The 26,765-nt window shown below is 37.3% G+C and overlaps 4 protein-coding genes across 7 annotated transcripts; 1 reads left to right on the forward strand and 3 right to left on the reverse strand.

The window, feature by feature from the left end:
* Positions 1-256: 256 nt before the first annotated feature.
* LOC107730514 (beta-crystallin B1-like) lies at positions 257-4,159 on the reverse strand. Its single transcript, XM_016541358.1, has 6 exons — positions 4,104-4,159; positions 3,304-3,407; positions 2,973-3,091; positions 2,741-2,873; positions 2,188-2,330; positions 257-937 (listed from the first exon to the last, which is right to left on the reverse strand). Exons 2-6 carry the CDS (start codon positions 3,400-3,402, stop codon positions 766-768), a joined length of 666 nt encoding a protein of 221 aa, XP_016396844.1. The 5' UTR covers positions 3,403-3,407; positions 4,104-4,159; the 3' UTR covers positions 257-765.
* Positions 4,160-5,663: 1,504 nt separating this feature from the next.
* On the forward strand, positions 5,664-8,591 carry LOC107730515 (beta-crystallin A3-like). The gene is made up of 4 exons (XM_016541359.1): positions 5,664-5,833; positions 6,196-6,337; positions 6,885-7,027; positions 7,936-8,591. Exons 1-4 carry the CDS (start codon positions 5,679-5,681, stop codon positions 8,081-8,083), a joined length of 588 nt encoding a protein of 195 aa, XP_016396845.1. The 5' UTR covers positions 5,664-5,678; the 3' UTR covers positions 8,084-8,591.
* LOC107730513 (protein unc-93 homolog B1-like) lies at positions 8,381-22,987 on the reverse strand. 4 transcript variants are annotated; one of them, XM_016541356.1, is made up of 14 exons: positions 21,879-22,084; positions 21,402-21,569; positions 20,106-20,247; positions 19,526-19,679; positions 19,077-19,238; positions 17,140-17,269; positions 16,840-16,933; positions 14,131-14,255; positions 12,881-13,063; positions 12,333-12,606; positions 12,124-12,242; positions 10,546-10,668; positions 9,995-10,264; positions 8,381-9,868 (listed from the first exon to the last, which is right to left on the reverse strand). In XM_016541356.1, exons 2-13 carry the CDS (start codon positions 21,519-21,521, stop codon positions 10,013-10,015), a joined length of 1,878 nt encoding a protein of 625 aa, XP_016396842.1. In that variant the 5' UTR covers positions 21,522-21,569; positions 21,879-22,084; the 3' UTR covers positions 8,381-9,868; positions 9,995-10,012. The 4 variants fall into 4 exon arrangements, with proteins under 4 accessions (XP_016396842.1, XP_016396841.1, XP_016396840.1 ...); XM_016541355.1 differs by lacking the exon at positions 21,879-22,084 and adding an exon at positions 22,901-22,987 and having other exon boundaries at positions 8,381-10,264; XM_016541354.1 differs by lacking the exon at positions 21,879-22,084 and adding an exon at positions 22,749-22,768 and having other exon boundaries at positions 8,381-10,264.
* Positions 22,988-23,336: 349 nt separating this feature from the next.
* Positions 23,337-25,804, reverse strand: timm10 (translocase of inner mitochondrial membrane 10 homolog (yeast)). The gene is made up of 2 exons (XM_016541360.1): positions 25,545-25,804; positions 23,337-23,975 (listed from the first exon to the last, which is right to left on the reverse strand). Exons 1-2 carry the CDS (start codon positions 25,613-25,615, stop codon positions 23,780-23,782), a joined length of 267 nt encoding a protein of 88 aa, XP_016396846.1. The 5' UTR covers positions 25,616-25,804; the 3' UTR covers positions 23,337-23,779.
* Positions 25,805-26,765: the final 961 nt, after the last annotated feature.

Here is a 26,765-nt window from a genome sequence, read left to right on the forward strand (position 1 = left end):
CCTTTGCCGCTTAGTTTCAATAAAGTTTCAGATTTCATAGTATGAAAGTTTTCATTCCAAAAGATCAAGGACTTTTTATTGTAATTCCCCTTTAAAGATGTAATAATTAATGTTAGCATTTGGTCCATGTGTCTCTCTTGAAGGTGTTAGATAGTAGATTGAATTTTTGGGAATGTGATGTTATGAGAGGCCTGACACATTAATGGTAAAAATAAAATGCCATGGACACAGATAATCAGCAGTGATAACAAGGAACAACGGTCACAGGTGTTGCTTTTATTACCGTTCCAAAAGGATGTGGAGGTTTTACACGGCCTTTAGGCCAAAACAGCCCTCCCTCTGCCACCCATTGTCCCGCCCCCCCAACCCACCCTTGTCAATCATCATCCCTGACCCCCACGAGTCCGGCATCAGTTAAGGCTCTTTGTGATGGACTGATTTCCTCAGGGGAAAAGTAAATGGAGGATGAGGAAGAGGAGGAAGAGGGAAGAAAGAATAAGATGGGAGAAGAGGTGAAGAGTAGAGAGAATAAAGAGGAGTGGGGAAGAAAAAGCCATTCTTTCATCTGTTATCAACAGCCACATTTTCTATTGTGACGTTTTGTCTGACTGACCTCCATCCCTCTCTCCTTCTTTCCCTTCCCAGGATGACTCATACGGGTGGTGCGCTCCTCCTCTCCTTCTTGGCCCTCCCCCCTCCTTCATCGTCTCCTCCTCCTCTCTTTCTCTCTCCCCTGTTCCCTCTCTTTCTCGTCCTCCCTAGCCCTCACTTGGTGGCCATAGTGTAGCAGCCGTCTGGGTGCCACTGCATGTCACGGATGCGCCTGACGGACTGAAACTGGGGATGACGAGCGCCGTACTCATTAAAGTGACGGTAGTCGCCCTTCTCCAGCAGGTACTGGCTGCCACGGTAACCAGGATACTGGTAGCCCACCCAACTAAGACAAGAAATGAGAGGAAAGACAAACAAACATAGAGAATGGATAAAACTCAAGTACAGAATTGAGAATGAAGAAGAGCCTCTTTCTCAATTCTGTGTTGTCAAAAGTATACCACACTGGAAATTATTTTATAGAAATATTAAAAGCATTAATACTGTTAGATTATCTAGGTCGAGTAACTATAACTGAAATTAAAACTGAAGTGTGTAATGCAAGACAAAAGTGACTGTTTTCAAACAGGTTTCCAGAAAGTCTGCCGTTAGTCGGATAAACACAATCTCACGGTAATTCGTAACAATTTTACGTTTTGGAAAATTGGTGGCTAATTCATATAAATTATACGATTATATCATTTTATCAAATTATATCATTTGTATGATCTGCTTATGCAACAATGTCAGTTATGTTTAGGGGACCTTCATGCTTTTTTCGGAAAATCATACGTTTTTGTGTGATTAAGATTATATGGAATCGCCACCTCTTAGAATAGTTCTGTTTTTTTCTGTGAGTTTGGGTAGGTCTTGCCAAAAAAGTACAATGTTTTGATAGTGCCAGATTTTATACCACATTGGAAAATATTTTATTCATATTTTGTTGATTGAAATATTAGGAGCTTTGTTAACTTATTTAGGTTGTGTGACTATAATGGAAATTAAAAGTAAGGTGCATAATGCAAGATAAAAATTAATGACTGTTTTCAAACAGGTTTCCAGAAAGTCTGCCATTAGTCAGAGTCAGACAATCTCATGATAATTCATAACAATTTTACATTTTGGAGATTACTAATGAACAAATTCATTCGAACACATTTTGTCACGTTTGTACAATTTGCTTTTCCCTCAGTAGCCTAATGGTTATGTTTAAGAGTGGACCTTCATGCTTACTTAAAAAAAAAAATTTATGTATTATTTGAATTCACTTATAAATTGCGTATGAATTCATATTAAAATGGCACCTGGTAAAATAGTTACATTTCCCCATGAGAACGAGTTGCCCACACCCAAAAAAGAGCAATGTCTTGATAGTGCCACATTTTATGCGCTTTTCGGTAGCTAGAAGAAAGTGTTTTAACATGAAAAACTACAAATTTCTGTTTTAAACTCAGTGGTTCTATGAAGTGAGGGTATGACTTATAGATCACAGACTTCAAATTTCTCTCCTATCAGATCTATATTTTATGTTGAGCTCTCACTTTTATGTTCAGAAATCACAGTCTACTCAGATTTCTTTGATGAGAGACCACTTACGTGCCACAGCTGACCATGATGCTGCCGACGCGGTCGGTAAAGCCAAAGGTGTACATACTGGGAACATCGTCATCGATAATCTCCATCTTACGGCCCTTGAATTCACCAACTTCATACAGACAGATCTTATGCTTTTCTGGGTCCTGTGAGGAGCACAAACAAGAGGAGATCAAGGTATAATATTCATGTATAAGATTTAAAAAATCATTTTTTCTTTAGCCACTTTTATTAGTGAGTGAGATAGGACAGGAAATGATGGGAGGGAAGAGATCAGGAAATGTTGGGAGCTAGATTCAAACTTACATTGCCTTCAGAAACACCATGGCTCAATGTGTCAAGAAATATATCCATGAATATGGATTTAAAAATTTTTTTTTTTGTCCTTTTCAGTTTATCTGTAGCTGGGAACAGGAATCAAACTCACTTTTCTGAATGAGCACCTTGGCTTAGTGAACCATTATCTGAATAATGTTGGAATGATTTTGCTAAAAATGGAACGAAAACATTTTAAGCAAAGCCAGGAATGTGTATAATGAATAAAAGGGATGGATACCATTCTGATAGGTCTGAAGGACAGCAGGTAGTCGTTCCTGTGGCAGTTGCTCCAGCAGTCCCAGCGGGGGTACTCGGCCTTCTCCAGGATGTACATCTCTCCGCAGAAGTTCATCTGCTCCCAACCCACCCAGCTAAATAAAAGAAAGAAGCACAGAGAAAATGGAGGAAGTGTTAAAATGCACAACAATTGGTAAGTCACTGTATCACATCTGTATCACAGGAACACTCACGGGCCGCACTCCACGCGGAGGGAACGCACTCTATCCATGCCCATTTCACACACGTTCATGCACTCGTTGGAGATCTCGATCATGCGGCCCTGAAAGTTCTCCTGATCATACACATACATCTGAGAGAGAAAATCATGTCAGTTTTGCTTGTTATGCAACTCTCAATTAAAGTTGTCAGTTTGTAGTTTAGCTTGGTGTAAAAATAAAGCATACATACAACTCCCACATCTATTTCTAATGGAAACTGTTCACAGCTGTTTGCTATCGTGCACCTTTCATCAGTCATCATGTGCAACTTTTATGCATCTGTAAATATGGTACCGGCACATACCCTGTAGTTTCCCACGCCCATCTTGGTTTTCTTCTGAGTTTGAGCAGCCTTCCCATCAGGCTGGGAGGCAGGCTTGGACTTCTCTCCACCAGTGGACATGATGACTACAACAAGAGAGCAGAGAAACGTCAATAATTAGCAGCCTTCTTGCTGGAAATATCTATTGTTGGACATGTAGTGATGTGAAGTGCTAAATATTGCTCAAAGCAAGTAATGAATCTCATTCCAACAAATCATCGAGTACATTTATAGCTCTTGAATGAATTCTTCACCCACTTACTTTGAAACACTTACACAATAGTGTTACAGACGTACAATGCTCATACGTAACAATTTGCCCGGGATGACTAATTTACAAATAAATCACAATATGGTACATTATAATGGCTGATTATTAAAAGTGAAACATGGAATGAGACCCTTAAGGTATCTGATGGAAAACTGAGGAAATATTGGCTGATACAATTCTTGCCACTACTTCAGAATATTTGCGTAATATATTAAAGGCTTCAAGCAGCCCTTTTTAATTAAAATAACATCCACCCCAATCCACAGCTTTTCTGTATTCAATTGTTTTCTGTTATGACAAAAAGGTTACAGTTCACCCTGATGATGAATAAAGTGCTATGCTCACAAAAGGATTACATTTTAATTGCCTTCTACCGGTGACTAATGTGTCAACGCTGTTATTCTTACACAAGCCCATGCTGGGGTTTCCTTGCTGTAGACTATGCAACCAGACTAAACGTGGGATCAACTCTCTCCCAGTTTGTTTTTGCTCACAGACCCCAGTCTCTTACCTGTAAGTTAGTCAGTAGCCGCTCTGTCTCAATCAGCGTGTGTATTGAAAGCAAACGTGTTCCTTTTATAGGCTGGTGCCCAGCATGGGGGGATTAGGCCCACAGAAACAAACCCGCTGAGCTCACCAACCCACACACAGAAACGAAATCATCCCATCATCAAACACAGAGAGAGAGAGGGAAGTATACTTATTTCTCAAACCCAAGAAGTCTTTTTCATAAGCTTACCTTTTGTCTATGTGCGTCTGGTTCTGAAGCTTTACAAGGTGACAAAAAATACAAGCTATTGAGTGCCATTACAGCAATACTTCCAGTTTATTTCACTGCAAGATGAAGTACATGAAACCTGATAAAAGGAAACCAAAGGAAAAATACCAGCAACAAAGATACCAAAGTGAAGGCTTAGATTGGAATATTTTCCACTCTTACGTTGGATCTATGATATTTGACATAAAAGCCTAATTCATTTAGTGGTAGTAGATGTTCATCATTTTAAAACTACATTATTAGCCTGCTTTCCACAGCACACTAAAATTGACAAAACAAAATCTCATTTGTCAGTGTAATGGAACGGCACACCATCGGGCCAAAGCCAAACCATCAGGCGCCAAATTGAAGACTTGGCGAATTTTCAAATGTACACTGAATTTATGATATTTTTCATAAAATGCATGCTAATTTGGTGCCAATAAAAGTTCATTTTTGTCTCATTTACAGAGTACATTAACCTGCGTATGCAGCCCATATGTTGTGTTAAAACTCTGGCAACTGTGCTGCCAATAGACTTGTGCGAGTATTCGGTAATGCGATATATCACGGTAATGAATATGCACGATATTGTTATCGTGGGCACTTCTAAATACCGTGAATAATTATATATTACAAATTATTCCGAATTTTTAATGCATTTTAAGAATACTTTTCCCATAAAATGGTCAAAATGCACAACACCGCTGTATGCTGCATGAAAGACGTGTGCGCACTCTGATGTAAACAAGCGCGAGCGAGAGGCACATGGCGGAACATGTGAGAGACGCACTGAATGAAAGCGCACTTTCACTCTCTGACAGCAGATGGCGCTAAACTGCAGAAATAATAATAATAATAATAATTCATTTAAATGTACATTTGATTATAAAGGAACAAGGTCTGGTTGTATCACAGAAACATACTCATATTTTCATTTAAGATTTGAAAAAGTTCTGTTTCCTAAGTGAAATTACCATGGACAGATAGAATTCTATGTTACAATGTTTTTGTAAAACAGAAAAGAAAAGAAAAGGGGGGGATCATTGAACTTATCAAATTCTACATCAAATTCTTTTAAACCTCAAATTGAAAAAAAAAATCTTAATCAAGACTCATCGATCCAATGTTTAATGTGTGGATTCGCCATGGTTGAGCTTACGAAAAATTACTAAACTGCCGAACCTTAAGACAGCAGACAAACTAAAAACATGTTTCTGAGCTTTGAAAGAGAGGACGTTCACTGCATGCAGATAGAGGACATAATGAAAGGACAGGAGGCCAGTGGTTGTGTGTGTGTAGGAGAGAGACATTTCTCCAAATTAGAAAATGGAGCTGTGGCATGTGCATGTGTGTGTTTGTCAGGTGACCGTGTTCGAGCAGGAGCATTTCCAAGGCAAATGTCAGGAGCTCACCTCAGAGTGCCGCAACATCCAGGAGCGTGGGTTTGACAACATCCGTTCTATCCGTGTGGAGAGCGGCGCGTGAGTCGCCCACTCTGTGTTAATGATTGCAAAATCTTGCCAGTTAGTAAGGAAATTACAGTTTTAGCTGTTTTTGAAAGCTTTTGGGTGTTTCATGAGATGTTTTAAAATGCGTGTTGGGAAGTGTGCTTTCTAATGAATTATAAGTATGATTGAGATGCCTCAAGATTACTTGAGAATTGGTTTTGTCTTGCTTCCTGAAGGATACCCAGGAAGAAAAACAAATCCAGAAAAATATTTAAGAGCACAGTGCTTATTATAATACCTTAATGTGTATTTTTTTTTATGAAAACAAAACATCATAAATACATCGAAACCTATTGCAAGTACTTTATAAATGTTTAATTCTTAATTCTCTGCAGCTGGGTAGGATACGAGCACCATGACTTCCAGGGACAGCAGTTTGTCCTGGAAAAAGGAGAATATCCTCATTGGGATGCCTACAGCGGCAGTCTGGGCTACCATGTGGAGAGGATGATGTCACTGCGCCCCATCTGCAGCGCTGTGAGTGTGTGAGCACATTCTGATGCTTTGAAAGTCTTTTATTCTCAAACTTTTCAAAGCAGTTGGACTGATTTTACCTGACAATAAAACAAGATGAGAAAATCTCTTACAATAAACGACAGCGCTTAGCCATATCTTGGCTAAGCAACTACACTTAAAAATAAAGTCTTTATTGGCATTAATGGTTCCATGAATATCCTTTAACATCCATGCAAACTTTCCACTGCACAAAAGGTTATTTAAAGTGGGAAAAGGTTCTTCAGATTATTATAATGTTATTCACACTAAAAAAACGGTTCTTTTAAGAGCTGTTCACTGAAAGGTTCTTTGGGGAACCAAAAATCTATGGCTCTCTGTGAAAACCCCCTTTGGAAACCTTTATTTTTTAGTGTAGCAACAGGCAAGATTGATGGTAATCATGATGGTTTTTTTTGGTGTTTTCCTTGAATTAATTCAAGCAAACAGTGTCTCTAAATCCATGCATTTTTTTCTCTTCAAAGTTTTTTTCTCTCCATCTCCTTCCTCCAAACTCTCTCTCAATTTGTAGGACCACCAGAGCAGTCGCATGGCCATCTATGAGAAGGAGAACTTCCTGGGCCGCAACGTAGAGCTGTGTGACGATTACCCGTCTCTGCAGGCCATGGGCTGGTGCGACAAGCAAGTGGGCTCCATGCATGTGCAGTGTGGCGCGTGAGTAACGCTCGACAAAACACCAGTAGTGCCAAACTACTGTTCTCCAGAACTACATATTTCCCATGCTCAACAGCTGTGCTGACAAAACACATACACACAACACAGATGAGACCAGCGTCATTGGCTCATAGTATCCAGTCCTTGTATTTGTGAAGTGTTAATGATTTTGCTTTCACAATACAGTCAAGTGTAACATACCATCAGATGAAACATCTTTCTTTGACTGCACATCCCTCACTTGGTGCATCAGACGCACTCACATAACAGCAATACTGTACCTGTGACTGCCACATCTGTTATGTAATGACGTTATATCAACATTTCAGGGCATGTCATCACAGAAACTGATAATTTAACACAGTGATAATTTACCATACCATACATGGAAGAAGGACTTGCAGTTTTCATGTGTTAGGTGATAACACAGGAGAAAAACATCCCATAATCCAATGGGGCATAGGCAGGGCAAAACTCTAATTATGATTATTTTAAGTATTCCATTCTCACATTTTAAGGGCCAATTCTCACTATTAACTAAGACTTTATCCTCAATAAACTCCTAATTTGCTGCTTATTAATAGTTAGTAAGGTAGTTGTTAAGTTTAGGTATTGAGTAGGATTAAGGGCTGTAGAATATGGTCATGCAAAATATGTGCTTTATAAGTACTTATAAACAGTCAGTATGCATGCTAATAAGCAACTAGTTAATAGTGAGAATTGGTCCCTAAACTAAGGTGTTACCTACATTTCTAATGTGCATTAGATCAATCCAGCCAAATTTGTTAATTCAAGATTCTCACTTTCTATTAAAACACTTTTTTTTTCATTCCCTTCCACACAGCTTGGCATTGTATTCAGTCCCCACATCTCCTCCTCATTTCCTGTCATGGTCTGTTTCCCTGCAGCTTTGTGTGTTACGAGTACCCTGGCTATCGAGGACAGCAGTATGTTATGGAGTGTGACAAGCACAGCGGAGACTACCAGCACTGGAGGGACTGGGGCTCCCACGGCCAGACCCCTCAGATCCAGTCCATCCGCAGAATCCAGCAGTAATGCCTGAGGGCGCATGGAAGGAAATGGAAAACGTGCAGAGTTTGGAAGCAGGGTAGTCACACCAGTCATTCTAGCAGCAGTCACTTTATGAGGTGCAGTGTGGCAAATTGTAAGACCTTCACTGGCTGCACGTAGTTTCCACTTGCGGTGCTCTAGTGCTACACCAAAAAAATAAAAATAAACAAAAATCCAAGCATACACAGATACACATCAATGCCCGTTCAACAAAAATCACCAGCTCACATTCATCCCCACATGTGATCCAAGGTAAAGTAGTAGCATATAAAAACAATATTCATATGAAACTAATATTCTATACAACAGAAGCACAGTGGGAGACACTGGAGAGTAAAAATGTGTGAATCAAGGCAAGATGTGTATCTGTATATGCAACCATGTCACGTCTCTGTGACGTTTGAGTGCCATATGGGGACAGATGGGAGTGTGTGTTAGACCATTCGGAGGAGAGGAGGACAACGGTTGACTAATAAAAACATACTCACCTCTACTAGCATCTTTGTCTATTTGCCTGTTCGCAAAAAGATTGTAATGTAAAGATTGTAATATATCTAGTAAATGTTTTATGACAGCAGCAAGGCACTAATACACAATAAGGTCATAATGCTGGGGACTAGGGAAAGTATGGGGGGGGGGATCCTGATTGACCACCATTCAGAGCAAATCATACTGTATCGTCAATGCATGCTCAATTATTTCTTTTTGTCTGAAATCCAAGCTCAAATGGGGCAGTTCACAGAGAATGCATTATTACATCCCACTGTTTATGTAAACATGATGTGCTACATTTTTTGGCTGTTGCATTGCGCTCGAGTCTTGCATCTTTTGCAGCATCTTGCCCGACTAAAGCAACTTTTTGTTTGTCAATGTGACAAACTTAAACCAGTTACAAAATCTGCTTAGGGAAATCTTTCACCCTCACAAGAAATTTCCAATCGCAAGGATTCCTATTGAAATAACTTGATTACACCTGCTAGAAAATTCGCCTGAACAGTGATAAACTTAAAAAAATAAAATAAAACACAGCTCAAGTTAAATATTTCCATTCCACTGCCCTGCCTCTCACATTTTCAAATGCAAAAATGCGTTGTTGAACTTATTTTAACTTGAGTACTGCATTTTAAGAATGCTGTGTCATGCACTAAAGTCCATCTAGCGCATGTTTACATAAAAAAATAATGGAAAAATTAATGGCAAAATACCAAAAATGTATTCCGTGTGAATGGCCCCTAAGAAGAATATGACTGCATAAAATACCTTATCAAATGCAGATGAAAGAGAAACACTGCAAACTCTAAATAAAAAAAAATCTTGCTGTATTATGGTGTTCATATTAAAGCACATCATACTATGGTTTAAAACATTCCAAAATAGGCAAAAGCACTATTTTAAATCATATATCTCCTCTATTTTATGTTTATTACAAATTTAAAACTGGTTTTATAACATATAAGAAAATGAAATGTAACACTTTTTTTTTTAAATGGAGAGAACTTTGGTTCTTCAGTTACAATGAGGAAAACAGATATGAATTGGATAAAGAATTACAGCGCACAGACAAGAATTAGAATGAAATACACAACTCGAGTACATCACCTTGACCAAGTTCGAAATGGAGAATATCCATTTATATGGCAACAAACCACCTAACCTTACAAAGTATCTGCAGTTTCCTCTTTTCACTTCCCATTTCAATGAAATGCTTGGTTCACTTCTACTACTTTCTGACCTTCATGTTTTCCCATCGGTGGCCTACACGTTTTCTTTCTAAAGAAAAAAAGCATTATTTAATATAAAAGTGAGTAAACGTTTCCCATACCATCGCTTCTCTTTCAATCTGGCTATTCAGTATTTTACAACTTCCTCTCATCTCTTTCCAATCCTCAATCGTACCTTTTCACCTCTCCTTTTCTAGTCCCTCGTGTGTTGGACATAGTCCTCTCTCTCTCCTGCCTGTTCATAGGCAGCGTTGTCCTGTTTCTTCCTGCGGTCCCTAACCCCGCCCCTCTCCGGTCCCGGTGAACCCTGGGAATCGTTGTCTGTATTTCTGTCCTCCTCAACCAACCTTCTCTCATCCTCATCTTTCTCATCAGCATCAGCATCACTCAAGTCGGTGTCGGATTCATCAGAATTTTCTTCCTCGAGGTATCGGTAACCTTTAACCTTTGAGGAACAGGATAGTAATGTAAGACATTAGCAATGAGAGTTATATGGAAGTATAATAATCCAAATTGAGGATGAGTCAAAATTATTGTCTGTGGTAATCGACAGATTCTGTCAATAAAGTTGCTTTGAACCTGGAAACTTCATTTTTTTTAATTTTACAGAATAAATTAATTCTACTTCTAACGCTAACAGAAGGCACTGGAGAGGCTGTTTCTTTTATAAAATCACTTTAAAGCCTCCAGGGACTCACTGCAGTGACACATTAATAGCTGAATTACCTTGTGTCGTGGACGGGGAATCCGCGGCAACCTGAATGGAATTTTCTTCGCCAGGCGACGCTCCATCTGCACGTAGCAGAAACTCGCCACTATGAGAGCTAACAATAGGAGTCCAAGCTTGGCCTTAAAAAGAGACCAGAGACAATGTTCAACAATGTTAAACATTGATTTTTGTGTAAAAAAAAAAAGTGAATCCATTTCCACATATTTAATAGAATTTCATGAACAAAATCCAGTCACTTCAACAGGAATCTGTGCTGTCGGGAGTTTCGCGCGAGTGTGAAAAAGCCCCCAGTGCAGAATTCGCAATGTTCATGTTAGTCACGCAAATGAAAGCTGCTTGGTTTGAAGTAACTTCTGTGTGAACTGTGCTTCATGCATCAAAAGTTTGCTGAAATATTGCTAATGTGGCTGCACCTTTAGACAGAACTCTAGACTACGACTAAACTCACCACCAAAGGGCAACAAAAAGCATTTGACAACAGTTTAATGTGTTTGATTAGATCTCAGTGTTTTCTGTACTCAATAACAATGTGATGTCCAATTCACAAACTAAAAACCCTTATTCATCAGTTTTTTAAACAAGTTAAAGTGCGGTCACATTAGCGAAATTTTGTGGACAAAAATAGTCCATTGTCAATTGTCAGTTATAGTGTAGTGATATATAAAAAGCACAACTCACATAGAGGTCAATTTCGAACCAAACAACTGTCTTTTGGCCAATGTCGCAAATTTGCATGACCAACTGAACCCGATGTGATATCTGCAGGGGGAAATCGTTCATCTTCATGTGGGTTCCTGGTAAAATGACTAAAAATATTTAAACAGGAACAAATCAGTCAAAAAATATACACAAAACAGATTCAAAATCGCTTGTTTAAATCATTCATTAATTCAAGTTGTTACTGAGCTCACAACTGACTCCCTTACTAAACTGCTACTTACAGTACATACAATCTGAAATTAACCGAGGACCCTTACATTACTGTATTTACTTAACCATTCTCGTGTGACAATGTCTAATTAAAGGTTCATATTCAAAACATAGTTTTGACTATATGATCAATTTATAATATGTAAAAAATACATTGAAATTTGTTATCAAAAATATTAATGCTTATGGTTTCTGAGATTTAAAGGGATAGTTCACCCAAAAATGAAAACTACCCCATGATTTATTCATCCTCAAGCCATCCTAAGTGTTTATGACTTTTTCCTACTTTTTATATTTAAAAAAAATGTCCTGGCTCTTCCAAGCTTTATAATGGAGCTTACACTATGCCTACGTCATCAGCTGGAATGCCACCAATCTCTCGTGAACACACGATATGGATATTTAAATATGGATATTATTTTTACACAAATGCATCAATTCACTTCAGAAAGCATTTATTATCCATGTGGAGTACTTTTTATGATGGATTTATGCACTTTATTTTGCTTTAGGCGATATGTTGGAACCATAATTGACATAACTGAACATTTTGTAAATTATAAAGCAAATTATGTTTTGCCTGGTGCCCTGTTACAGTAAATGCAAAGTATGCAGTCAAAACCTACAAAAAATAAAGGCTTTACCCGCATAGGCAGTGCAGACCAAAGATAGACGATGAAGATTGCAATGGCCTGCCACCAGTGGTAGATGGTATAAACAAAGTCTAGTCGCTCCTTGTCTTCATACAGCATCCCAAGAAGAGCTACACACAACAACGTTATGTCATATCATTGATGTTAGTGCAGTCTTGAAATGGGTGTAAGCTTAATGTGGAAATGGCACTTGTACTCACTGCTCAGTCCAGTCTTGTTGAGCGCAGTGCCCAGACCCCACAGGGCAATGAGCACCAACAGATACGGAAGATAGCTAGGCTCTCGTGGTTGGGGCGACCAGCACATAAGGGCTATAATTAGCACAAAGTGCATGAAGGCGCCCACCAGAAGAATAATCGGCCTTGGCAAGCGCAGCAGCATCAGGGACAGGCCCGAACAGATGGAGGATGACAAACCATACACCATAACTAACAACCACAGCTTCTCCATCCCTACTGCACACACTCCATATGACTGAGAAAGACAGGCATAAAAACAGAGAAAATCTGTTTAGGTAATGAGTGATTGCATGCTGTTCCTTTAATAGCTTAATTAACCTAAATAGCAGGCAAATTGGTTTACTTGCAGTGTCTTCGTAGGTGCTTAATATTGTAAAAAAGCAACCAAAAACGGTCTTGTTAAGCTAAAAAAAATACTCAGCGCTGAAAGCTGACACTGTGACTTTTGGAATTCAAATTCCAAATTCCCTGTGTATTTCAGCTACACAGTTTTTCACATTTTTTCTCACCAGTATGATTCCCTGGACGGCGAAGGGCACTTCAAAGCCAGAGTAGATGAAGAACGGACAGAGCAGACGGAGACGGTAGTCGCGTAAGTGCTTGAAGGGCAGCTGGAAGATGTTCCCCCAGCCGATGCTGCGGAGGTCAATCTCCTCAGTGGGCCGATATGCAGCTCCACATAACACCAGGAACTGTAGGGAACATTGGCAGCACACTGTTAAAAGGGGTAGTTCACTCCAAAATGAAAATTCTTGTTTAAAGTGCAACATGAAAGGTGAAGTTTGATGAATTACGAGCAGTTCATACCACTCGTGCACTACATGATAAAACATGATAACGTTGAGGAACAGTCCAAAATATATGTCGCTGGTATCAAACCAGAGCGCAAGATCTTTTTTTTTTTTATGACGTACAACATTATTTATTTAAAACATAATTGACTTTTTATGCAGTATGGGGATTATTAAATATTTCAATAGTCAGCAATTATTGAACACCGAACCAAATTTTCAGTTTTTGGTTTATGTTAGATTTTTATATTAAAACATTATTGTACATATCTACACAAAAAAACTTTAATGCCAACTTGAAAACTTCAAGAGAATGAAAAAAAAAAAAAGGACATCAAACCTGATGTGATTCAGTTGAACAATGATCAAATTTCCATTTGTTTATCCCATAAATACATGGAAGATGTATCAGTATGGACCACTCTATGGTCATTTTATGGTGCTTGTTGTCATTTTGGAGCTTGATAGTCATTAAGTCATTCACTTTCATTCACTTCTATGGAAATTAATTTTCAAAAAGAAAAAGACAACTCATTATTTTAATGTGTCTTTGTTACCATGTAATTACACAAATATGTACTGAGTAATATCAATTAACAACATGTACATACTATACTAATTGCTTGTAATTATGCATAATTTACTGTTATTTCTATAGTAAATACATGTAATGTGTAACAAGGACACATTAAAAAAGTGCTAACAGAAAGTCTAATGAATTCAGAATAGCACGAGGCTATATAAAATAATTTTCATTTCTGGGTGAAATATTCCTTTTTAAATCATCACTTGATTTACTAAAAACAAAATAACAATCATACTTTGGTTAAATATGAAATATCTATGTGAAAGGACTATCAAGGTCAAATTGCTGTGGACTACAGACTGATATAATCCTATTTTTTAAATTTAAGATGATGTGGAGGATAGAGATGTCATAGTGATGATGATGATGATAACAGTCTTACGATAAGCATGGCGAGGAAGGCTGCCCCCATGAGTACACTCTCCACCTCGATAAGCAGCAGAGAGCGAGGCAAGCTGAGCAAAACTGTCTTATTTAAATTCTCTATCACCCCTTTCCCGGAGGCTCCTGAGAGAGAGAGAGAAGATAAGATAAGATGAGACTAGAGAAAAGAATGCATCGTACAAGGCTGCAAGACAGTTTTATATTACATTTTAGGTCTGGATGCATACATTTTTTAAAGACTTAAGACTTCAAACTGCTTCTTTCTCTATATAGTGTTTTTCACTACACAATATGGCAAGTGGGTGACTTTCTATGTTAAGCAGTGCTGCTGGTAATTTCAAATACTGGTTTAAAAAAGTCTTATCGTCATCTCTGCTGAGAGCTAGGAAGAGCCAGACACAGCAGAGCCCTGAAGAGCAGATGTGCTGACGCCCTGGTTTGCAGGAAGTCAGAAGTGTGAAGTTTCTAATTGCCAAATGACAGATTTTTTCTTAACTGTAAATATTCTTGACACATTTAATTTTATTTCACAAGCTATCTTCTCATTATTAACACATGAAACTACCATGCCTTCAAGATGATTTTAATCCTATTTTTTTAACTATTTTCTTTGGTGTTAAATGGAGTTGATTAAGGGTAAATTTATTTTCGGTGTAATTAAGTCAATGTAGTAGAAGTAATGGGCATTTCACTTAATTAAATATTTGGACACTACTAAGGCCATACAACATATACATAATATATGCATTTAAATTAATTAGAGAGAAAAAAAATAAGCCAAGTAGCATCTAGAAATATATTATTCTAGAGAACTAACTTCACTTTTCTGAGTGAATTTTGCTATCAGTTACTGCATTACTTATGAACATGATTCACTAACATTTGACAACCACAAATGTGACCCTGGAGCACAAAACCAGTCTTAACCCTTTAACTGTCACCTGTCCCCTCTGTGGGACGCCTAAGTTTACTTCACTATATTTCAATTAATTCCTAATCTAATCATGACAAACTATATATCGTTGGAAAAGTCTAAGACGCCTAAATAGATATTTTACCACTGTTTTTTGTTAAAAATTATGTAGGAAAAGTAATAGATTAATTTATGACGAGTGAACCTCAAAAATCTACATCGTAACAGGAGTTCTGACCTTTGTCAAAAAAAGTCTTCTTTGTTGCCTTTTTCTCTATCACACTTTAGAAATCATCAGAAATTATATATCAATTGAAAACTTTCAATCTCAAAATTCATCCTTTGAAACCCATTTTAAAATCAAACATTGCATTACCATGAAAATGGTACATCAATATCATGTTACAAAATGTTTTCGTTCATGAATGATAAAAATTTGAGTTTGGATCGTGCACTTTCATGTCTATGTTCAAAAATGTGAGTGACAGTATAGGGGTATATTTGTAGCAATAGCCTACAATACATTGTATGGGTCAAAATTATTGATTTTTCTTTTATGCCAAAAATCATTAGGATATTAAGTAAAGATCCTGTTCCATAAAAATATTTTGTACATTTCCTACCATAAATATACCAAAACGTAATTTTTGATTAGTAATATGCATTGCTAAGAACTTCATTTTGACAACTTTAAAGGCGATTTTCTTAGTATTTTTTTGTACCCTCAGATTCCAGATTTTCAAATAGTTGTATCTTGGCCAAATATTGTCCTATCCTAACAAACCATACATCAATGGAAAGCTTATTTATTATATATTATTATGTATGAATCTCAATTTCCAAAAATTGACCTTTATAACTGGTTTTGTTGTCCAGGGTCACAAATATGTTTTGTCTTCGTTATGAACCGCACATATAGTGTTTTATAAAACCGAAAAAAGACAAAAAAATTAGAAAAAGGTTTTCAAATGCCAAACATTCAAAGGTTTGGGGTCAGTACATTTTTTTTTCAAAGAAATTATTAAATTTATTCTGCAAGGATGCATTAAATTAATTAACTAATTCAAATAAATGCTGTTCTTTTAAACAATCCTGGAAAAATGGTTTCCATAAAAATAGTAAGCAGCATCAAATCAGCATGTTATAATGATTTCTGAAGGATCATGTGACACTGAAGACTGGAGTAATGACAGCTGAAAATTCAGCTTTGCCATCACAGGAATAAACTACACTTTAAAATATATTCAAATAGAAAAACGTACTGTTTTACTGTATTTTGATCAAATAAATGCAGCCTTGGTAAAAACAATGTTTTTTTTGTTTTTTTTACAAAGATCTTACTGACAAACATTTGAATGAATCTCATACTGATATTGCTCTTTTTCTGCCGTTGTGTTACTCATTTTCCTAGCAAGTCTGGTTGGTATTCAAGCAACAGCTGTTGAGGTGTTATATTGTTTTTCCAGTGTCAGTTTTTGTTTTTATATCCTGTTGCTCCCTTATAAATATGTATACCTTATGTTTATGTGGTGGTTTTTATTTTTATAGGTGTTATAACCCACAAAAAGTGAATACCTTTTTAAAAGTCTCTCCAGTGAGCGCAGCAAGCACTTCAGTTTTGAAAGTCTGAAGTACTTCATACTCACAAGTCTTTTTTGACTATTCTTAGTTCTACATTAAGCATCAAGCATGTGAAAACTTCACAAAAAGATATGAGAATCAATGCAAATAGCATACTGAGCAGCTGCTCGATCTGTGAACGACACATGAGCCTTTAAAATGAGAGGATTTTACCACACTGTGTAACTTTGTAGAGAGTGTGTTTGTAATCATTCAGATAGTGATTGAGGAACAGCACCATGGGGAACTCGGCAAACACGAAACTCAGCTGCAGGAGAGAAGAGAGACAGAGTGAATGCTATAAATAGCTGCATATTAATGCACAAACCCACATATGCAGCCGGCATCTGACACATACACACACACAACTGTGAATACACTTCAGGGGAAACACAACTAATTAAAGGTTAACTATTACTGAATTACTGTCACACATTTTAGTGTGAGTGCCTGAAACTGAGCATCTTAACTCACATGGAAAACGATGTAGAAGACGGACTGGAAAATGATGATGTAAGAATGGAAGGCTCCTTTGGGGGGCTTCTTCTGCTCCTGGACATGTTCGTCCTTATAGTTCACATACTCATAATACTGCTGGGCCATTCTGATAACCACACAAAACAAAGAGGTGGGAGTGGCTGTTGAGTTAGTTAACTGTTATTTGTATTTGTCAAGACTGAAAGACTCACTAACGGACTGTATAACTGCGTAGTGAGCTTGTGTTTGTGCTAAGACAATGTGAGGCGGTATAACTGAGAATGGCTAAAAGCATAATCTGAAAAATAATGACCAAGCAGGTTTCCATTTCTTCCAACTCGCTGTGCTGGTTTGTCGAGCCGATGTCGCAATATTTGAAATCATCCATTTACATTTACATTTAGTCATTTAGCAGACGCTTTTATCCAAAGCGACTTACAAATGAGGACAATAAAAGCAGTCAAAACTAACAAAAGAGCAACAATATAAGTGCAAATGACAAGTCTCGGTTAACCTAACGCAGTACACATAGCAAGGTGTGTATATATATATATATATATATATTTTATACACACACTCATATATACACACACACACACAAAGAAAAAAGTAGATAGAATAGAAAAAATTGAAAGCTAGTGTTTGTTTGTTTTTTTTTCATCCCACACTTAGGCTTAGCTATAGTTTCTCCAACAGAACTGGGATCATTTTACATTTACATTTTGTCATTTAGAAGATGCTTTTATCCAAAGCGACTTACAAATGAGGACAATAGAAGCAATTAAACCAACAAACGGGTAAAAATATGTAAATGCTGTGACAAGTCCAGGTTAGTCTAACACCCGTAGCAAGGGTTTTTTAAATAATAAATACAAAGAAAACAAGTAGATAGAATAGAAAAACAATAGCAAATGCTAGTGTTAGAAGGTCAGTTTTTTGTATTGAAAATATTACACAGCAAAGGATTGTTTTCATGTTATGGCCAGTAACTGCAAAATATATATTCAAAAATCGCTAATATTGGCCAATAATCAATATAGTACTGATAAATTGTGCATCACAGCTGCATCTTCAGTTTTGCTTTTATTTTGCTATATTATGCTGAATAACTGTGGAAAATTGAGAAGTAGAATAAAATACGGTAACCTTCCAATAAAATAGCAATATGCTTAAAATGACTGACACATACACCATCGTTCAGAAATTCTGTACGTTCTTTAAATGTTTCTGAAAGAAGCCTCTTATTAAAAACACCAAATCTGTGAAATATTACTACAATTTAAAATCACTGGTTTCTATTTTAATGTACTTTAAAATGTTATTATTTTCTTGTGATGGAATACTGAATTGTCAGCATCATTACTCCAGTCTTTAAGTGTCACATGATCCTTCAGAAATCATTCTAATATGCGAATTTGGTGAAACATTACTTATTATTAACAATGACAAAAAGGATGTGCTGCTTAATATACATTTTTCAAGATTCATTGATTAATATAAAGAATAGCATTTATTTATTATTAGTGCTGTCAAACGATTAATCGCGATTAATCACATCCAAAATAAAAGTTTTTCTTTACATAATAAAGAAATGTTTATTATGTTTATTTAATCTGTTCTCTCCTGGTGGAATGACCTGCCCAAATCAATCCGAGCAGCTATACTGCATGTGTGTGTATTTATATATACATAATAAATATACACAGTACACACACATATATTAAGTAAACAAAAACTTTTATTTTGGATACGATTAATCGTTTGAAAGTTTAAAATTCTTTGTAACATTATAAATGTCTTTACTGCTGCTTTTAATCAATTTAAAGCATACTTGCTCAATACAAGCATTCATTTCTTCCTCAAACTGACCTCAAACTTTCGAACAATATTGTACATCACTGAACTGTGCACCTTCAGCTTCTCAACACCCTCACCTGGTGATGTAGTTTCCCAGTGACGCCCAAAGAGGAACAATGACAATGCCAATGGCCACAGCTGACGGTACAAGAGTGTAATATCGCTCCCAGTAATTGGTTGATACAAAGAGAGCATAGATGCCTGATGCCAGGAACATCATCCACTTAGTGCCAAGAAATCTGAGAAAGAAATTGAGAAAAACAATTAAATTGGAAAATAAAGGGTGTGGGATTACTGGACTGTAATTAACCCCAGTCATTTTTAGTTTACACCACGGGTGTGTGAAGACCTTTGGTGCCAAAACTGCTCAAGCATTAAGTGGATGAACAGTAGAAGCGCTGCTAATAACTGTGACGGCGGGTGACAAACATCCAAAGTACCAAACTAAATGAGCAAAATGGAAAAACGTAGGTTGCATGAGAATTACGAAACAAAAGAGAAATGCAAGGAAAGACAAAAACTTAACCTAATGAGCACCGGCGTGTAGAGCAGGCCGACAATAGGTGTAACGTTGATGCCCATCAGCATTTTGTTGTCAATATCCTCCAGCCCTAAAGTGCCATACTTGACCTCTCTATACGTCTCATCGTAGTGCAGAATTAACTGCATCTGTAACAGACCTACAAAGAAACAGCTCGTGATGAAACATGCACAAAAACCTTCTTTTGTTTTTGGCTTATGACAAGATGTCCCAGATTTGTCAGCTGTTTCTCGATTTCACAGTCTCAGACCAAATGAGACATCTGTGTGTGTGTGTGTGTGTGTGTGTGTGTGTGTGCATGCCAGTGAACTTGCTAAAAATGGCCAGAAGAGTGAAGAGTCAGTGAAGTATGCCATCCACAAAGCATGTCATATTCATTTGCACTGCAGACAGTGCATAATGAAATCACACTGATACAACAGTGTGACATAAGTAGAGTCCTACTCAGTGTCGTATTTAGAGTAAGATCTTTTTATAAAGCAGCGTGCAGACTTTGAGGAGTATGTGGTCATCGCTGGACTGAATCATGTTATGTGCCTGTGGTGTGTGATGCGCAATGGCTGACCCATGTAAACGCTGTAGATGATCATTCCTCCGCAACTGGCCCCCACCATGTTCTTCACTACACCCAGCCTCTTTCGTCGGTAGTACTTGCGCTCCTCCTCCTCCTCATCGTAGTCAGGATGTGGGCCTAGAAACTCCTCCACCTGTCATTGGAAGAAAGGTCCAAAAGTCTGAGACCACATTGAAAATTCGAGATTGTTTTTTTCTTTTATACATGGGCATAAACAAAGTTTCAGGGTTTTAAAAAATTAAACAAAGAAAAGTTATGAGGTAAAATGGAATATTTGAGATTCTGCAGTTTTTTAGCACATTCATGACATTGATGTGAACTCCAATTTTCTTTTCCTAATCAACTTTTACTCAAGTTTTTATGCTGATAATATACAGTACTTTTAAAAGTCTAGAGTTAATAAAATGTTCCAAAATATTTGTATTTTTTTGTATGCAGCAAGGACACATTAAATTGATCAAAGAGACATTTGTAATGTTACAAAAATAAATATCAAATAAATGAATTTTCTATTCATCAAAGAATCCTGAAAAAAAAAACGCATCACAGTTTCCACAAAAATAGTAAGCAGCACAATTGTTTTCAACATTGAGAGTAATAAGAAATATTTCTTGATCAGAATGTCAGCATATTAGACTAATTTCTGAAGGATCATGTGACACTGAAGACTGGAGGAATGGCTGCTGAAAATTCAGCTTTGCCATCACAGGAATAAATTATGTTTTAAAATACATTAAATTAGAAAAAAAGTTATTTTAAATTGTAATAATATTTCACAATATTACAGTTTTTAATGTATTTTTCAAATAAATGCAGCCTGAGAGAACATAAAAGACTTTTGAACACTAATGTAATTTTAAAGAACAAACATTTAGACTTTCAAACTTCATGGTACATCAGTATATTAAATTCACAAATATAAATTCTGAGTATTTAAAGAAAAAAATCAGAAGGCTGCAAGAAATAATAATAATTTATTGTTTTTAAATTATTAATTTATTTGATTATAAGATGTAAAACATGCAAAATTACATCACATTTTGTAAAATGATATAATATTTAATGTTCCCTAAACAACAGTTTTTATTGAAGAACTAAGTTCTGGAATCATAAAATTGTCAGTGGTTAATTATTTATTCTGTAGATTTTTTTTTAGTTAACAAAACGTTTCAAGCTGTTTTGTCGTCAATACAGCAGAAGTATCAGAAATACTTCTGATATATCCTAGCTTACATAAAAAAGAAAAATCCTAGCCTACAGTACACGCTTTAAGACTACTGATGCTACCTGTCCCTGTATGTTTCCCTCAGGAGCGGGCAGCTGCACTTGATCCTGTCCATCAGCAGGGGGCGCTCCGTTCACCTCCGCCTCGCAGTACACGTTATCCTCAGTGATCACTGCTGCCATCTGCCGGCCGCGCTGCTCTCTCACCACCACAGTAATGCAGGTAGATCACTGCCAAAGGTAAAAACGACCATTACAAACATAAAACAAAACAAAATAAACAATTTGAGTGACAGCAGGGAAGAGGGAGAAGAATAGAAAACTGTGGCCATTGTGAGCCTATAATGTTCAATTAAATATTAAACCTGCTCCAAACAAGGTTTGTGGGCGGAAGGTCTAATAAAGGTGTACAAAACGACGACACGATAACACAACGGCTTTTTAACGCATTTATAGGTAATGTTGTATATGTAATGAAGCTTGACGGTCACGCAGGGCGAAGTAAACATTAAGCATTAATTAAGAGCAAATATAACTCACCAAAGTAGAAACGATGAACGTCGCTATAGTGACAAAGGCTGCAAAGTCGTTTAAAAGATTAAAACCTAACGTTTAAGGAACTTATATCGAGCATCTAATTAAACTTTCGCCTCATAAAAAGTTGCCTGTAGGTTTTATTAAGAAAACTTTCAAGGAAATGAAAGTTTTCTCCCTAGTTCCCTATTTTCTTAAAGGGACAGTGCCTCGAAATGTCAAGTAGATATAACTGCAGACCGGAGATCTCCAAAATGGGGCGTGAACACCAAAGGTGGGCAGAACCTCCAAAATGGGGCGGGGTCTCCTCGCGCAAAGACTTTCACCATTGGCTGTGCCTCCAGCCAATTGTTATTGACTTGCATTTCAAAATAAAACTTTATAAATTGAACATTGTTTCTAGTTAATCTAAAATAAAATATGCTATATAAGTAAATATTCTCCGTGAGAGCAGAGCCCAACGCTCGTGGCCAGTGGTGTTCGGACTGGAGTTTGAACCTTTGCTTAATGATATAAACGGGAATCACCCACGAGCTCTCCCGCAAGCCGTCCCAGTGCAGGGGAAAGATTTCTATCGCTTTGTTCTAAGCAACGGGGGCGTCCCGGGGCTGCACTGAACTGGATTGGGAGAAAAAATTGCGCATGCGTGTCATGTGGCTGTCTGTCAATGGGAGGAAGCCACGCCCTATTTTGGAGCTCCCACCCCGTTTTGGAGTTCCCTCCCCCATTTGGAGATCTCCAGGCTGCAGTTATACCCTTCTCCGAAATGTGGGCTATTCACACACAAGGCAGTTGAAAGACGGCCTGTTTGCGTTCTCTTGCTCAATGTTTGTGAAAGGAACATAATGAAGAAAAATAACATTGCCGTCAACACACCGGAGTTACTAGGCACCGTCTTTTACACGTGATTGATTGCAGTCTCAATTTAACATACATTGAGAAAACTTGAAATAAAAGTGTCTTTGGAAATAGAACAATTACCATTATTAACGGTTTACCCCCAAAATTAAAATTTTGTTAATACTTACCCTCATGTTGTTCCAAAACTGTATGCTGTTGATTCCATGAAGAATCTTCAAGCAGCTGCTTTCCATACAAATGTCAGTTTATGGTGACCTATAGTGACCAAAACCAAACAGGAAACCTCTCATTGAACACTGAGAATTTGTTACATAAGTGGTTCCTCAAAAAGATGAATTTAGTGACTCTTCTCCCTGAAAAGATTTTTTTAGCATACTGACAGTCCATTGGTTGCTGTTAGCATGCTGTCAGCACATTAAAATTGTCTCTGGGAAGCTGAAACTTTAAATTAATCCTCTTTAAACATAAAATAAATAAATAAATAAAAACTACATTCTCAACTGTCAGTTAACCATCCTAACACAATTTTATTAAATAATACAATTTTATATAATAACACATGCTAATTTTTGCTCATTTTAAAGAAAGAGTCAGAAGAGAAACAGAATGGTAAACATTGTAATTCTATTGCGCAATAAAGGTACACTTTGTAAAATGACTCAGAGAATGTCAGAAATTACAATGATCAGTGACAACATAAAAAAAAGTCTCAAACAAGTTCACAAGGACATAATTTCACAATGCTTCACAAATCTCCCTACCCAGACAAACGCTTTATTCCTGTGATGTTAATAATGTTCATGCCAACAAACCATCAATGACTCGTAGGGCAAAATATATCCCACCTCCTTCCAAAAGTCTTGTTCTTTTAGTTGCATGTCTAATAATGGATCAATATTTGTCACAATATTGTTCATATTCATGTTATATTGTTTATATCCGTAGCCATGCTGCCCGATTTCCCCCTTTAGATGTCCACAGTGCCCATTTCTCCCATAAACCCCATCCACAGGCCTTCTGGCCCACCCTTAGAGTCTGTAGGAGGTCTATCCAGTGCCTGCAGCGGCCTTCCTCATCACCTCCTCATCCTGAACAGAGAGCTCAGTGAGTTTCCGACCAAGTCTCTCATGCAAGTCCAAGTATTTGGCGACACAGCGGTCCAGACACACAGCTTCCCCCTTTGAAAGTTCTGCCTCCTTGTAATGAGGTGGAACACATTTCCTGTGACATGCATTGGTCATTCTGCATGAGGAAAAGGCACAGGACAAATGAGATCATACACATTTGGTTATGTAATGTATAATCTAATTGAAACACAGAAATGTTCATCTTCATGAATGATTCAAGTACTATAATCTTTATTAATTCATGCCATTATTTTGTAGAGACTACATTCTAGGTCTGCAACAATTAATCAACAACAACAACTAAAAAAAAAATCGCTAAGAAAAAAAAAGGGACAACAAATTTGATCGATTAATCGCATTTGCAGGAACATCCAGAAAACATCCAGTCTTGCCAATATACAGTAATGAATAATGCATTTCTATGGACAAAACCCAACTGAAATGGATATAGATTGAGCTGCTATGTCTGAAGTAATTCTGAATAAAATATATATTTTGATGTTAAATGTATAATTAAATTGCTACATGTAGCACAAGTAATTGTATTTTTATGAGAGCAAAATATATATTTTGATGTTAAATGTATAATTAAATTGCTACATGTAGCACAAGTAATTGTATTTTTATGAGAGCAGTAACAGTAAAGGGAATATTGTAATGGGGTATAGATATAATTACTATGTTCAGATTCAGACTCTTACCACTTAACATTTAGCCTGTGCTTTTGTTTTTCTTTTTTCCTTATTTTTAATTTTAACTTTTAAATTTGCGATGTGTTTTCATAGCCTTCAGTTTATAAGATGTGATATATACACAAAATAAAATCTGCCTTTTCATCTGATTAACTGAGAAATAATCGACAGATTAATCATTATCAGAATAAATATTGCAGTCCTACTACAAACAGCAGGCTACATACCAGGAATGAATGCAATGCATGGAAACTTTTAATTTTCCTAAAAACACAGTTTAGGCTGTGCTGCACACAGTACTTGCCATTTAACACAATTTATTTTTAAAAAAAGGTCACCTGCTATAAAGTGCTTCTGCTAATTGCAAAAACAGTCACTATACAAATCTAAGACGCCTATCTCAAGGGCACAGGCTAACAGTTTGAGAGATTTTTATATACTCAAATTTATTGGTCTGTCTGCTTTGACGGAGGCCAGAAAAGGTGAACATGATTCGAGCTGTACGATTATATACAGGATGCATTTAACTATATTTGAGTGCATACAGCTTGAAGTACATAATAGTAATACAACTTTACTGATATGACGGATGATACAAAAATAGTTTACATGAACGGAAGACGACTGTGAAACTGCTTAAATAACTGAATGCATTAAACTGACAAGGATTCTGACGACACAAGTGCGACAGGAGATGAAGTCACGACTAATGTTACTGCATGTCACATAGTATAGCAAAAGGCAGGTTCTGTCGTGTTCTAAATAATCGAATGTGATACTGAGCAAAGCCTGGTGTCTAAATAAGATATAATAATAACATTACAAAACGTGTAGCCTGCCACTGATTGTAGTACCACGCTGCACCTACAATATACTATTCAATAGCGTAACCCACTAAAGTCCATAGATTTCGTATGTCAGATGACGAGAACGTAAGTAATCTGTCAGAAAGCATGCTGTTACACATTTACAGACCACCGTTGGCTTCATACCGGTTATACATGTCTGCCATCATTTCAACCTCCAGCTCCGCGGCGAGCTGCTGCGCTTTCATGGGGTCCATCTCTGCAAATGACCTTTCGGTTTACCCTCGCTAAAAACCCACCGGACAACGCGTGGGTCCCGTTCAACAAAGAGCTCTGACAGCTTGCTTTAACCTTCAGTGAGCGCGCTTGACCGGAGGAAGTACCCACGTGGATCCTATCCATCCAGCAAATTGGTACTTCCGCTGACAATAAAGTTTTCTATTCAAACCCACCGCTGTTTGCTCCGCTGCGTCTTCATTTATAAACGAAGTTATGCTTCGATTAAAGGGGTCATATGATGCTTTTTTAAAGATCATTATTTTGTGTATTTGGTGTAACAGAATATGTTGACATGCTTTAATGTTCAAAAAACACATTATTTTTCAAATACTGTACATTATTGTAGGTCCTCTATGCCCCGCCTCTCTCAAACGCTTCGTTTTCTACAAAGTCCCTCCTTCTGACAAGCGCAGTCTGCTCTGATTGGCCAGCTGACCCAGTGCATTGTGATTGGCCGAACACCGCAAGCACTCGTCGGAAATGTAACGCCCCTTACCATAATCGCGAGCTTCATCTTTCAAAATAAATGTAAAGACAGTAAATAATGTCATTAGTTTTACCATCAGTTCAAGCCCGAAAGGGGAACAGAGTCGCGTGACAGACACAGTGATGAAGCTGGTATGTGTTTGCAGTACACAAGCCACGGTTAAGACAGCTGACTCTACTGTGATGTGACGCTGTCTCTCTCTCTCTCTCTCACACACACACAGACATGATGCGCAAAACTCTGCATTTGAACAGTCAATAGCAAATACTTAAACTAATAACAAAACATACTTACAGTAGCTGATTCAGAAGCGCCAGATTGTCATAGCAAAGTCAGAATTACCTCCTCTCCTAGGTTCACGAAACGGTCGTCCATAAAATGCATTGCTGTTCTGTTGTAAGTGATCTTAAAGATTCCTAAATGCATCTACTTCTGGTAGGCCAAATAAAGTGCTTTTGCTTTCGTTTAGAAACACACAGCGTCTCCCTGACATGGTTGCTTCAACACTAACTGCGGTTACTGAAACCATGCCTTCTTTCTTTGCGTGCACATTTGGGCGCATTATGCAAATATTTCCATATAGTGAGGTAGATATGTGGGGGCGTGTTAGAACGAGCCGTTTTAGGGGGGCGTGGCAGAGT

This window comes from Sinocyclocheilus rhinocerous, unplaced genomic scaffold (genome assembly GCF_001515625.1).
Source record: "Sinocyclocheilus rhinocerous isolate Xijiao unplaced genomic scaffold, SAMN03320098_v1.1 scaffold1570, whole genome shotgun sequence".
Taxonomy (NCBI): Eukaryota; Metazoa; Chordata; class Actinopteri; order Cypriniformes; family Cyprinidae; genus Sinocyclocheilus; species Sinocyclocheilus rhinocerous.

Coding starts and splice junctions, on each gene's coding strand:
- LOC107730513 (XM_016541355.1), bottom strand. CDS start 21,521: ATGGCAGCAGTGATCACTGAGGATAACGTGTACTGCGAGGCGGAGGTG. Junction 19,239..19,525: donor TACACGCCGGTGCTCATTAG/GTTAAGTTTTTG, acceptor TTTCTTTCTCAG/ATTTCTTGGCACTAAGTGGA. Junction 10,265..10,545: donor TTCCCCGTCCACGACACAAG/GTAATTCAGCTA, acceptor TGTTCCTCAAAG/GTTAAAGGTTACCGATACCT.
- LOC107730515 (XM_016541359.1), top strand. CDS start 5,679: ATGGAGCTGTGGCATGTGCATGTGTGTGTTTGTCAGGTGACCGTGTTC. Junction 6,338..6,884: donor TGCGCCCCATCTGCAGCGCT/GTGAGTGTGTGA, acceptor CTCAATTTGTAG/GACCACCAGAGCAGTCGCAT. Junction 7,028..7,935: donor ATGCATGTGCAGTGTGGCGC/GTGAGTAACGCT, acceptor GTTTCCCTGCAG/CTTTGTGTGTTACGAGTACC.
- timm10 (XM_016541360.1), bottom strand. CDS start 25,615: ATGGACCCCATGAAAGCGCAGCAGCTCGCCGCGGAGCTGGAGGTTGAA. Junction 23,976..25,544: donor ATGGCAGACATGTATAACCG/GTATGAAGCCAA, acceptor TTCCTCATGCAG/AATGACCAATGCATGTCACA.
- LOC107730514 (XM_016541358.1), bottom strand. CDS start 3,402: ATGTCCACTGGTGGAGAGAAGTCCAAGCCTGCCTCCCAGCCTGATGGG. Junction 2,874..2,972: donor CTCCGCGTGGAGTGCGGCCC/GTGAGTGTTCCT, acceptor TCTTTTATTTAG/CTGGGTGGGTTGGGAGCAGA. Junction 2,331..2,740: donor CCTTCAGACCTATCAGAATG/GTATCCATCCCT, acceptor TGCTCCTCACAG/GACCCAGAAAAGCATAAGAT.